This window comes from Microcaecilia unicolor, chromosome 1 (assembly GCF_901765095.1).
Source record: "Microcaecilia unicolor chromosome 1, aMicUni1.1, whole genome shotgun sequence".
Taxonomy (NCBI): Eukaryota; Metazoa; Chordata; class Amphibia; order Gymnophiona; family Siphonopidae; genus Microcaecilia; species Microcaecilia unicolor.
The window spans coordinates 628,025,334-628,039,708 of NC_044031.1; the positions used below are offsets into that span (position 1 = coordinate 628,025,334).

The 14,375-nt window shown below is 41.6% G+C and overlaps 1 protein-coding gene across 2 annotated transcripts in view; it reads left to right on the forward strand.

The window, feature by feature from the left end:
• The first annotated feature begins 971 nt into the window (after positions 1–971).
• BOP1 (BOP1 ribosomal biogenesis factor) overlaps positions 972–14,375 on the forward strand; it is a 250,013-nt gene continuing 236,609 nt past the window's right edge. Inside the window, exons 1-3 of one of the 2 annotated variants that reach the window (XM_030220723.1) lie at positions 972–1,291; positions 1,885–2,094; positions 8,548–8,673. In XM_030220723.1, the coding sequence (XP_030076583.1) occupies positions 1,211–1,291; positions 1,885–2,094; positions 8,548–8,673 (417 nt within the window). In that variant the 5' untranslated portion in view covers positions 972–1,210. The remainder of the gene's footprint in view (positions 1,292–1,884; positions 2,095–8,547; positions 8,674–14,375) is intronic. The other variant, XM_030220731.1, reaches the window with a different exon arrangement.

Here is a 14,375-nt window from a genome sequence, read left to right on the forward strand (position 1 = left end):
TGCGGGAAGCTCACCCCCCTGGTGGGTAAGAGATTGATTAGAATGAGGAGTAAGGCTAGGGACTACCATCCCCACAATGCACTTTTTGTACTTATCCCCTACCAGACTTGGCGAATGCCTTTACGGTATTATGTAAGCCACATTGCGCCTGCAAATGTGTGAAAATGTGGGACACAAATGTAACAAATAAATAAATAAAAATATTCAATTGTTATGTCCAATAAGTAAAAAACAAAACACGTTTGTCCTATTCAATTGAAACAGCTTTAGACTTGTTACAGATGGACCAACAATAAAAAAAAAAACCAAACCACAATGTGGATGCAGCAGCTCATAGGTTTGCTTGCTTTGTTTTGAGTAAACGGGGATGACGGCCGCGCTGGGAAGGGGAAACTTAGTCTGTCCTAATTGGCTTCCTTGCTTACAATGGATGGACTAGATAGGCTCTCTTCCACTCCAAGCAAGGAGTAGAAGGATTTTAGGCTCACCGCAGGAGCGGCATTAAAAACGAGGCTTACAACGTAATGAGATTATCAATAGAAATCAAACAAAATAAAACATGGAAAAGAAAATAAGATGATACCTTTTTTATTGGACATAACTTAATACATTTCTTGATTAGCTTTCGAAGGTTGCCCTTCTTGTAATGGGAGAAACTGTAGCTCTAGAGCACCACCAGCATGAGCAATGAGAGAAGCTATTATAGGAGCACCACCAGAATGAGGCTTGCAACACATTGGTAAAGACTATTGGAGCACCAGAATGAGGCTTGAAATATACAGCCACAAGCTATTAGAGCACAAGAATGAGAGCGAGGCTTGGAATTCACAAAGAAACACGTAACAGCAAACTGAAGTTTGGTTGGAACAGTCATTAATTTAATGTGAATACTGCCTAAAAAAACGAACACAGTGCAACAGAGTAGCCCGCAGTCCGCCCTCGCCAAAAGTATTCTACCGTCGGCCTTAAAAACTAGCCCAACTTGGCTCCCATTAAAAAAAAAATCAAACACTCAACTGGCACCAAGGAGGTTGTTGCAGCACTGATCTCAAACTCTTTCCCGTTCCGGTATGGGCGTGTCTTCCGTCTCTCGGCAGTCTGTGATTGGTTGCTGGTGACTTACACACTTTAAGTCGTGCACGTGCGTATTTAAACGCTATAGCCCGTGTTTCTGTGCGGTGTGTGTAGCCAGAGAACTTTATCTGAAGTAATGCGGACCCCCATTGGGTCTAAGAGGAAAGAAGAGGATCCTGAGGAGGAGGTGGGAGTACACCACGGGGAACGATCCCAGGCATGGTTGTCACTTACACTTTGAGGCAGTTGGTTGCTAGTTGCTGGGCTTGTGCGGGTCTGAGCTCTTGCCTGGGTGAGGGTGTCCACGTTGGGTCGCGTAACTGGGTGAGAGTGTCTATATTTAGGCACTTAACAGGGAGAGGGTGTCTGCGTCTGGGTGCGTAACTGGGTGAGGGTGTCTATGTCTGGGCTCGTACCTGGGTGAGGGTGGCCGCCTGTGGGCGCGTACCTGGGTGAGGGTGGCCGCCTGTGGGCGCGTACCTGGGTGAAGGTGCCCACCTGTGGGCGCATACCTGGGTGAGGGTGCCCGCCTCTGGGCGCGTACCTGGGTGAAGGTGTCTATGTCTGGTCTCGTAACTGGGTGAGGGTGTCTATGTCTGGATTTATAACTGGGTGAGGGTGTCTGCCTCTGTGCTTGTAACTGGGTGAAGGTGCCCGTGTCTGTGCTTATAACTGGATGAGGGTGTCTGCCTCCTGGGCTCGCAACTGGGTGTGGGTGTGTGGACCAATTCCTGGATTGGTTTCACTCTGTCTTGACCTTTGGTTGCATGAGTGTGCCCACCTGTGACTTGCTTTTTGAAAACATTTCAGCTGCCTCTCTTCAACCCCTCAGATGGGAAGGTCAGTGATATAGAGAGTGAAGACCTGACAGACAGCGAGGAGAGCCTATTCTCGGGCCTGGAGGACTCTGCCAGTGACAGTAGCAATGAGGTTGCAGAGGCCTCCTTTAGTGATAATGACAAAAAAGAGGATGCTGATGAGGAGGACAAGAATGATGGATCTGACAGGCAGAAGCTAAAGGTGAGTGTGGTCTGTGAATTCTAGGCAGAGGGCAAAATGAGAGCTATTTATTCTTTAACTTTGCAGCGTCTTAGTTTTATACCATTACTGGACATGGTAGTGATAACTGTTCAGTTCCTTGCCATGTGGAGCTTACGGTATAAATGGGTACCTGAGGCAGCGGGAGGTAGTGATATGCACAGTCTCACAAGGTGCGCCTGCGGCAGAAGCAGGCATGGAACTATGACTTCCCTGTTCAGTCCATTGTTCTAAACCTCTTTGTGGAGACGCTGTTACATTGCTTTACAGTATTGTCTTAAATAGAATTGAAAGAAAATAGATTATCATTTCTTATTTTTAATCTAGTAATTGATAAAATAGGAGTACAAAGCATTTTACCATTTGGCTGGAGCTTTGAGAAGATCCAGCTTTTTTGGGGTGAACTCCATCAGTATCTGGGGCATACCCTTCATATGACATTTACTTTACTTCCTCAGACTTATTTGCTGGGAATCGTGAATATTGAGACTCTTGGAGGGAAAGGGAAATTTTTTTTTTTGTTTCAAAAATTGAGGTTGGTGGCGCTTAAATGTATAATGCAGACCTGGGTATCTGCAGAAGCTCCTTCGTTCTGGAGTTGGCAGAATCAGGTGCAAGCCTTGGTCATGTGGGAAGACTTTGAAAAGAAATTACGCTGGAGGCAAAAACATATACTAAAAAGCTTTTTGGTTATATTAGAAGCAAGAAGCCTGCAAAAGAATCAGTTGGACCGCTACATGATCACCACATCTCAAAAAAGATATAGTGGAATTAGAAAACGTACAGAGAAGGGCGATGAAAATGATAAAGCAGATGGGACGACCTCTGTATGAGGAAAGGTTGAGTAGCTTGGAGAAAAGACGGCTGAGGGGAGATATGATGGAGGTCTATAAAATGAGTGGAGTGGAACGGGTAAACTTGAATCACTTGTTTACTCTTTACAAAAATATTAGGACTAGGGGGCATGCAGTGAAGCTACAAAGTAGTAAATTTAAAACAAATTGGGGAAAATATTTTCTTCACTCAGTGTGTAGTTACGCTCTGGAATTCATTGCCGGAGAGTGTGTGGTAAAAGAAGTTAACTTAGCGGGGTTTAAGAAAGGTTTGGATAATTTCCTATAAGAAAAGTTCACAATCCATTATTAAGCAGTAAATTTTCCCAAATCCATCTTATTTCTAGGATAAGCTGCACAAAATGTACTGTTTGGGATCTTGCCAGGTGCTTGTGACCTGGACTGGCCACTGTTGGAGATTGAATGCTGGGCTTGATGGACCTTCGGTCTGTCCTAGTGTGGCAACTCTTGTGCATATCCTGTTTACATTATAATTCTCCATGTGCAGGAATAGGTCTTTAGAAAAATGTGCATCTGATATGTGCAAAGTTGTATTCGTTCAGCCTGTAAATGCATAGGAAAATCGTTCTAGGGACATAGGCAGTGGAGGAGTGGCCTAATGGTTAGTGCTGTGGATCTGGGGAACCGGGTTCGATTCCCTTTGTTGCCTGGCAGTGGGTTGAGATCCTGTAGAACTGGGTTCCGTTCTTTCGGCAGGTCTTTGTGACCATGGGCAAGTCACTTAGTCCTCCATGACCCCAGATATAATATATTACTAGATTGCGAGCCTGTTTGGGACAGTGCAAGTACCTGTACAATTGTATGTAAAACACCTTGACTTGTGCTCGAAAGAGGTGGTATATCAAATTAATAAACTATAAACAATAAAATAATCCAGAAATTTGTGAAGTAGTAATGAGCAAGTATAAATTTAAGAGCATAATTTTCTTAGCACAGTTTTCCAAATGGTATATCAAATTAATAAACTATGCTGTCTTCTCCTTTCCCTATTTTCTTCTTTCCCTGTTTCTTCTATTCTATCTGATTAATTGTAGCCGTATCACTGCTGATCTGGCGATAACCTATCAGTACATTGTAAGCCACTTTGAGTCTGCAAAACTGTGGGAAAAACGTGGAGTATAAATGTGCAAAATAAATAAACAAAATAATCCAGAAATTTGTAAAGTAGTAATGCGCAAGTATAAATTTAAGAGCATAATTTTCTTAGCACAGTTTTCCAAATGGAATCCTAAGTATATAGTTTTGAAAATATGCCAAGAGACATCCCAAAACAATGACAGATCGATGCAAAGCAGAACATTTTTACTGCTAGGAGACTCCATTATCAGAGGCATTAACTTAGAGGCTTTGCTCAAGAAATACAGAATATTGCAATGAGAAAATCCTGGAGAAGGACTGCTGTTCAAAGGACCCAACCTAGTGAAATGCCTTCCAGGATCCTCAGCTACCAGAAGTACTGACCAAATGGTGAACTTGATCTGAGATGAGAGTAAGATTTCTAATACTGAGGTTGTAATCCACCTGGGGACAAATGACTTGGCCAACAATAACAAGTTTAGAGCACTGAGTGTATTCTATAAGTTTGGGGAAGGACTGAAGTCTTTGGTTCGGACTGTAGCTTTTTCTGAAGTTATTCCTACATGTGAGAAGAGAGAAGAGGGACTACTTAAAAAAAAAAAAGGAATTCAGTGTCTCCAAAGTTTGGTTTAAAGAAGAAGGTTTCAGATACATAGGAGGATGGGGCTGTTCATGGCAAAATCATAAGCTGTACTGTAATGATGAATACTTCTTTCTGTGACTGGGGAAAAAAGGATCCTTGGGGAGAAATTCAGATAGTATGTTTCTAGACATTTAAACTAGAGGGGTGGGGGGTGACAAAAGGAAACAAGGGAATTCAGAAAGTTACCCCCAGAAAAAAATATGATGGCAGAAGGAAAGGCCATTTAAATAAAGATAGCCATCCTGACTCAATTAACACATGAAAAGCAATGAGTACAAATGCTCTTAGCCTAAGTAGAAAGGTTCAAGGTCTGTAAGCCTTGATGTTTGAGGAAAACTTGGACATTGTTCCTATTACCGAGATATGGTTCAATGATTCCCATGAATGGGATTTGACCATACCTGAGTGGTGGGAGGCGGGGCTAGGCAGACTTATACAGTCTGTGCCCTGACTATGGCAGATACAAATCAAGGTAAGGTATACACAAAAAGTAGCACACGTGAAATTATCTTGTTGGGCAGACTGGATGGACCATGGAGGTCTTTTTCTGCCGTCATCTACTATGTTACTATGATAGGGAGTGCCGCAGAGGTGGAGGAGTGGCGTTGTATGTGTAAAACAATATCGGAGTGGCTGAATTGTGGGGTACCTGGGAAAGTAAGAAGCTATATGGATCGTCCTGGAAAGAGAAGATGGAACCTGCAGATAACACGGGTGCTATCTGAAGACCTCTGGCACAAATTGCGAAGCTGGACCTGATAGAAGATATTCATAAGCTTGGTATGAAAGGGGAGGTGCTGAATAGATTTGGAGGGCTGGAGTGGAGCTTTTTGGGGGCTATGACAACAGCCTCGAGTTTTAGAACAAGGCCATTGCCGGGCAGACTTATACGGCCTATGCCCTAAAAAAGGCAAGGATAAATCAAGATAGGGTATATATATGATGCTTCACTTTATACCATATGTAATGAGTTTCTTGTTGGGCAGACTGGATGGACTGTACTGGTCTTTGTCTCCGCCACCTACTATATTACTTTACCAGGAAAGGTATGCACTTAAAATTACTTCCTGGATGAGGAGTTCTCAACTCAGTCTATTTTAGTATATCCACAATGAATATGCATTAGATATATTTACATGCAATAAAGGCAGCACATGCAAAAATTTCTCTCATGCATATTCATTGTGGATATCCTGAAAACCGGACTGGGTTGAGAAATACAGCTGTAGGAGGTACAGTACTAGAGCTGTTCTTTCTAGGTGAGGAACTGAGCAAATCACTGTGAATCTGGAAGAGGTAGTAGAATAAACTGAGAAACTAAATAATATTAAATAGGACCTTCTGGTATTAACCCCTAGAATTCTTAAGGGGTTCCCAATCCAAAAATGAACACTGCTACTGCTAATCAGTAACCTAGAAAATATCCAGTGTAATGCCAACTTTTAATAAGAGAGGAAAGTATGCAGCGCATGGTTTATGGAATTGTTTGCAATCCCTCTGCCTGGGTTAGATGTGTATCTGTGAGGAGGGGCTGGTTTCAATGTAGTGATGATAATTTGGAAAGAGTAATAAGAAGAAACCAAGCATAATATCAGACCGTTAGATGCCACTCTGTCAGATTTCTGTTAGTTGGCAGAGAGCTGTTCAATAAGTTTCACAGCAGTATGAATAAGCAAGAAAATGAAATACAGATTTGAATGACTGGGTTTGGCAGCAGTGGACGGAGGGGAGATAGGTGAGGAAGGTGTGTGGAGTTTCCTGTTTTGGTGTATGTGAGCCTGGGAAAGTAGAGAAGAGGGCAAAGCAGTTTGGAAGGAGCAGTTTCCTAACTGTTATGTTTCAAAGTGGCAGAACCTGCTACTTCAATAGAAATGCACGAGGCCCTTCATGTGATCTGGGTCCCCTCCCCCCAGTAGCAAATTTGGTCTCATTCCATTAAAATTTTTGGAGACTTACTTTGCCCCAGGCAGGCATTCTTGCACCTTTTTATTTCTTTCCAGCATTCCATTAGGTTGGAAACAGAAGGCTTCAGGTGAGAAAATTGAGACGAGCCCCATATAACAGTGTTTCCCAAGTCAGTACTGGAGTACCTACTTGCCAGTCAGGTTTTCAGGATATCCCCAATGAATATGCATGAGATTGATTTGCATACACTGCCTCCATTGTATTCAAATCTCTTTCCTACATATTCATTGTGGATATCCTGAAGGACTGACTTGGGAAACTCTGTGCTATAACACCATTGCTCCCGAAGTGGGGGTGGGGGGGGGGGCATGAAGATGCACATTTCCTAAAGCTGACATATTACAATTAATACATTTTAGAAGAAAATTTTACTATTAACAAAATTTTAAGTTTTTTGTTCAACTTTGCTATATCTTTTTTGACATATGACGACCAGAACTGAAATAAGTACTGAAGGTGAGTTTGCACCATGGAATGATACAGAGGCATTATAGTATTCTTGGTCCTTATTTACCATCCCTTTCCTAATATCTAGCATCCTGTTTGCTTTTTTTGGCTGCCGCTGCACACTGGGTAGAACGAACAATGAAGTGATCATATTTTGCAATTGACACAAATTATTCAAATAAGAATAGAGCAAGCAATTCTCATATAACTGCATGTTTACTGTGTGGGAATCACCTTAAGCCCATTCATTGCTGTTTAGATATAGGTTTTTTTTATTTTTTTTTTAGATATAGGGATTTTGTTGTTGTTGTTGTTTTTTGTTTTTTTTTTTCAGAAGGGGAAGAGGGAGATTCATTTCTTAGTTAAACCCAATTAGATAATACAGTCCTGGTCTTCTATGAAATTGTGCCTATAAACTTGCTTTTGAATCTTTAAATGCTTTCTTTGATTTTTCCCCAAAGGTAATTTATCTTCTACCTTTCTTTTTGACTAAGCTATAAACTGCACCGAGCATGAACTGTCTTTGACGTGTATCTGTCTAATAGCACACTAGATTTTAAATATTTGTGATCACACTGTGAGGAATTGTGGGAGGGAGGGGGGCTTCTAAGTTCCTGTTGAAATTTAAGATGGATGAGTGCAACATGACACATATAGGCACAAATAATCTAAACTAAGTCCATGATGGTGGGTTCCACAGTAGTAGCCGCTCTGCTTGGAAAAGGATCATGGAGCCACCACGGACAGTATATTGAAGTTCTCAACACAGTGTGTGGTTGCGATCAAAAGAGCAAACAGAGTATCACAGTAGATCTACAGTGTTACTGCAGACGAGTATCGCAGTGCCTCTGTATAGATTTATGGTGTGACTGCAGCTTGAGTATTGTGTACAGTTCTCATAGCCTGTTCTCAAAGATACAGTGGAACTAAAAAGGTTCAGGGAAGGGCAACCAAATTTAATAAAGGGGATGGAACAACTCGCTTGTGAAGCAAAGTTAGAGCTTTTCTCCAGTGTCTTTGAACTAATGACAAATCCACCAGAACTGCCTGGACATTCTAAGATTTGTCCACCTGCCAGGATGTGATGTGATGTGTGTTCAGTGGGGCATTCCAGTATTGTGATGCATGGTGAAGGAGAAGGGTAGCAATCGGGTGTGGTGAGAGTGCCAGTGCAGCACACAGTCATGTGGTGGAGGTGAAGGGCATTGTGGGACCTGGCACTGCTGTACTGGATATAGGGAGGTGTTAAGGAGGGTAAAGAGGTCTTGACAGTGCCAGATGGGAGACCCAGCAATATGGTGATGGATGTATGGGAGAAAGTGATAGGGGACCAGCAATACAGTGTGGTGTTGAAAAGAGGAAACCTGGCATGATGTGATATGATATGAGGGCACCAGATATTATACTGACAGCATATCTAATAATTTTCTCCTTTTTGCTGTGTTCCAGGCCAGTAACACTTCTCGACAGAAGGAACTGAGCCATGTGGGTGAGACTATCAGTTCCTCTGAACTGAGTGCAATACAAGGAACTTCCCTGAAGAATGAGTATGAAGACGACTCATCAGATGAGGAGGTGGGACTCCTCCTTTTGTTTTCTAATTATATTTATGTATTATATGATCCCTCTTGGAAGGTGGGCTTTGAGTTTCTACATTATACATGTCTGTATTTCATTCAGGAAGTGAGACTTATGTCTTATATATAGAGGGTATCTTTGACCTCTGCATGCCAGTGTGGCCAGGGGTTTCCACAATCTTTCCTGGAGGTAGGTTTTCCCTCCCCCCTTCTTGTATTAGGACTCATGATTTATATGTGATGAACGTTTACAGTATCTCCAAGAGGTAGGACTGGAGTTCATACATTAATGGATCTTTCATCACTCCTGGAAATGGGATACAAAATTAATACATGGTGGATCTTTGCACTTGCTCTGATATGAGTGCTTTCTGTTCTTACCCCTGGCATTGGGGCTTATAGCTCATACTTGATGAATCTCTGCAGTCGCTCTGATACATGAGGGCTTTCTGTACTCGCCCCTTGCATTGAGGCTCATACACGGTGAATCTCTATAGTCGCTCTAGCAGCTGGGGCTTAAAGGTTGATACATGAGGGCTTTTTGTGCTCACCCCTGGCATTGGGGCTCTTAGTTCATACATGGTGGATATCTGTGGTCTCTCCTGGAAGTAAGCTCAGGGCAGGCTAAGTAAGCTAACAAATTTGGCAACACAGTAATAATGAGTGAGAGATATCACTTACCAAAAACCATAAGGGAAAAAGGTGGAGAAATCAAATTATAAAACCACAAATCCACTCAGTTTATAAGGTTAATGTGTGGAATATAGCTATAACTTCCAAAAAGCTACTGATCCCAGCATTAACTGGTAAATGCTACATCAAAACATGCTAGGGAGGTAAATTATCTAAATGAAGTAAATGACTGCTTCATGGAACAGCTGGTCCAGGAATCAACAAAACGGGAGTTATTCTAAATATAGTCCTTAGTGAAATAGAGAATTTGGTTATAAATGGTGTTAGTGCCACTTGGCAATAGGGATTATAACACAATAATATTTGAGTTAACAGGACCACAGCACGCTAAAGAAATCTACTACAGTACAATAGTCTTCCTTTTAAAAGTTAAATGGTATGATAAAAAGAGGATCATGGTTTAGAACTTAATAATATAGTAGATGACAGCAGATAAGACCTGTACGGTTTATCCAGTTTGCCCAACATGATAAACTCGTAGCATAAAGTATGATGTATTACTACACTAGTAAAAGTAGCCCGTTTCTCATTGAAATGAAACGGGCGCTAGCAAGGTAATCACCTTCTGCCATTAATGTTTTTAAGGGAAGTTCCAGCGTCCCCCCTCCCTCCCAGTTCCAGGGTCCCCCCTCTCACCCTCCCTTCCAGTTCCAGGGTCGTCATCCCTCCCTCCCTTCCAGTTCCAGGCCCCCTCCCTCCCGAATTTTAAAAGTCATCCTGACTTACCTCGTCGGGGTTACGGCGGCCGGCAGCAGCGGTAAAAAGCGTGCAGGCTTGGCACTTCAGTTTTCCCTTCTCTGTCTCTCAGCTCTGGTCCCGCTCTCATTTCCTGTTTCCGCAAGGGCGGGACCAGAGCTGAGAGAGAAGGGAAAATTGAAGTAAATGCCGAGCCTGCACGCTTTTTACCGCGTGAGGTAAGTCAGGATGACTTTTAAAATTTGGAGGGAGGGGGCCTGGAACTGAAAGGGAGGGAGGGATGACGACCCTCTAATTGGGAGGGAGGGGGGACCCTGGAATTGGGAGGGAGGGAGGGAGGGGGGACGGACGACGACCCTGGAACTCGCAGGGAGGGAACGAACTTCCGGTGGGTGAATATTTTATATGCAGCCTTCCCTTCCCTCCGAGGGTGGGCACTGAGAGCGAGTACGAGACCTGTGGTTGGTCCCTTCTTCTGACGTCGCGTTTCTTTCCCTGGCAACTATACAGAGTTCCCTCGAGGGCAGGGCGATTACAAACCCTATGAACACTACACGGCTTCACTGCCACGTTGCCACGGAGTCAGCTTCAGAACGTTGGAGGTGCGAATTATTATATTAGATACATATACTGTAGTAGTCTGCCTGGCACCGGCCTTTTTCTCCAGCTACTGAATTTGTCATCGAAGCCCCACTCCAGCCCATCCGAATCTGTCCAGCCATGGTCAGAGCACAGACCGTAGAAGTCTGCCCAGCACTGGCTTTGCTTCCCAATTACTGGTGTTGCCATCTAATCACTGCTAAGTTTGTTTGGTTCCATGTCTTCTATACAGGATTCCTTTGTGTTTAAAACATAAGCATTGCCACACTGGGACAGACCGAAGGTCCATCAAGCCAAGATCCCAGAACAGTAAAACATCTAGAGAATACTTCATGCTTCATTATCCAAACTGCAAAGGTCTTTCTTACAAATCAATCCTTGTCACAGGCTTCACACATCGGAGTAGAGTACCAAACTTTGGAATTCTGTACCCAAGCAATTAAGGTACTTAGAAGGTTATCTGAGATTCCGTAAATTACTAAAGGCTTTTCTATTAAGTACATATCTTCTCAAAAGACAAAATTAATGTTGCCATCTCTCTTACATGCTTCAGCATAACCAACATAAAGACTCACCTTTTTAAGAAGGCATACCCCACAGATCTGACATAAATACCGAATAATGTAATATGGCAATTTAATCAGGAGACAGACAGTACTCAACCCCGACACTTGATCACTCCCTAGCATTTTGATTGAGATGAACCACCCCAACCTATTTACTGATATTTCTTTACTGTATTTGTCATTGTAACAGTATCCCAACACTGTATTTGTTCACACCGGAGTTTTCAACCACCTCTCCGAAACTATGTAAGCCACTGTGAGCCTACTAATAAGTGGGAAAAGGTGGGATACAAATGTAACAAACAAATAAATAAATAAAAACAGATTTTATGCTGCTTATTCTAGAAATAAGCAGTGGATTTTCCAAAGTCCATCTTAATAATGGCATAGGGAATTTTCTTTTAGGAAACTATCCAAACCTATTTTGAATTTTGTAACCGTTTTCATCTCCACCAACAGACTCAACAGCTGTTGGATGAGTTTGTAGTTTATATCAATGATGTTGACCCTCATATTCAATTTTCATCCAGCTATCACCTTAATTCCATAACTTTCTTGGACATTACAATTTCCATTTCCTCTTAGGGGGAATTTCTTATGAATATTTATAGAAAAGATACTGATGGAAACACTTTATTACACTACTAAGTTATCACCCCAGAGGGTTGAGGAATAGCTTTCCTAGGGACAATTTTTACGATTGAAGAGAATATTCTACCACTTCAGTGTTTTAAAACTCAAGCTGTTAATATGTACAACCAATTCATACAGCGGGGGATATCCAGTGGCAATTGTTAAAAAAGCATATAAAAGAGCATTGCATGCACATCGAGAATGGTTGCTGAAACCACAGGCCAAGTTTGGTTGAAATCCAGTGGTTTGTTTGATTCCATACTCAGCTTGTGCGTTTAATATACTGTTCATTATACAAAAGTACTGGCATGTTCTTGGTGTTCACCCTCAGTTACAGGAATTTCCCAATTGCATATAAACATAACAGTTTATATGCACTACACCAATTTTGTCCGATCCGGGAGGCAATGTGGTCGGTGTATGTATTGCCAATATGCATTGACTGGTTTGTATATTCAGATTCCACACTTGGATAAGAAGTTCTACCTGAGACATAGAACTAATTGTAATAGCAGTTGTGTGCCTGTGTGGGTTGTACTACATTGGGCAGACTAGACAGATTGTCAGACATTGGATTGCAGAAGATTTGAGTTGCATTCTTACCTGTAAGCAGGAAGCCCCCCTCACAAATCATTGGGTTACCAAAAATCATGTCATTGAAGATTTGTTTTTTATTATACTTTCACAAGTGTCTTTACAGCATAGGGGAGACATTTCACAAATTTTGATATGAAAAGAGCAGCAATTTATTTTTAAATGGAACACAATACTGTGTATCTGATGGGTTTGAACTGGGAGGTTGAATGGGAATAGCAATTGTAGTATTCTATTAGGAACATTCAGGCTAAGATTCTATGTGATTTGGCTAGATGTGATGACGTTGATAACTCTGGTGGGGAGTATATATGTTTTTTGTCGATTTTTGAACCACTGGTGACGCGCAGACATTTGGAATTTCCGCTGGTGAGCAGCCAATCTATATTTTGTTTTTGTATTACAGCATCTTTATATTAGTATATGAAGTTTATTTTATATAAGGTGATTCCTTGTTGAAAGAGAGAGCATTTATGTAGTTTATTTTAAGTGATGTATATTTTCTCCTGAAGAAACGTATGTGAAACTCAGACCCGAGTCAAAGAAATGGAGGACAGAAGACATGAATGACATTTGATTTGATTTTCTACTTTAAACACTTGGGAAGTTTATACTTGCTTTGCTGCTGACTGCAGGAGTCTAATTATAGGTTTTGTATGGACACACAGAATTATTCAGTTGCTTATAGCACGTATAAGAAGGTTGGACGCTGAACAGGATATAAGATAAATATGTTATTTATTACTTCTCTTGTATTTGTATATTGTACATAATTACAGGCACAGTAATAAGGAATGGTCCTGTGCCTCCTTTTAGGGTGTTAATAGGACGGTGTTGGTGAGAACCTGATTAGTGCGATGATGGTTCTCCTTCAGTTATTCTTGTTTGGTGATTTGTATAATTGAATTGAGCACTTATCACGCTTTCAATAACTTGAATTGCACTGTATGGATTATTTTATATTTTTTTATTTATTTAGTATTTAATTTAGTAGTATGTACTTCAGTTTTTGTTAGTTAATTTAGTAGTACAGGTTATATTTTATTGCTTCCTTTTGCATTGCTTCATTAAATTGTAACTGCCAGACCTTTGACCAATTTTTGGAGCTCTCTCTGTTGGCTACTTTCGTGTCATCCGCAAAAAGGCAAACTTTTTCCTTCTAACCCTTTAGCAATGTCTCTCACAAATATATTAAACAGAATCGGCCCCAGTTCCAACCACTACTCATCTTCCATTCTTCTGAACGAATTCCATTTACCACCACCCTCTGTCACCTGCCGATCAACCAATTTTGAATCCAGTTCAGCCCTTTCAACTTATTCATGAGTCTTCTGTGAGGAACCATATCAAAAGGCTTTGTTGAAATCCAAGTAGATTACATCTAGCGCATGTCCTTTATCCACCCAGTCAAAGAAATCAGTCAGATTTATTTGGCAGGATTTTTCTTTGGTAAAGCCATGTTGCCTGGGATCCTTCAACCTTTTGATGCTAGAAAGTTAACTATCTTTTCCTTCATTAGCAACTCCATTATTTTTCCTTCCACTGAGATTTCATTCATTGCCTCTCTGTCATGTGATTTTTATAGAGAGACCTTTTCTTGGGGACGCCCTACCCACCCCTGCCCCTCGGCCGGGGTGACCCCCTTGCCCCCACCCCTTGGCTGGGGTGGATTTAGTTACCTGGGATCGAAATGGTGAAACTCAATACCAATAATCACAGAAGCATCTCTACCTCCCTCCTGTTCAGAAAAGAACTGAAAACCTACCTCTTAAAAAAAAAACAAAACAAAACTGTACAACTGAGTAACTAAACTTTCCTATCTGTATATTCCCACCTCTAGTTGTCTCCTAATTGTTAATCACTTCCGAAATGTAAAACAGTATCACAATTTCCACCAGAAGGCAATTGTAAACAATCA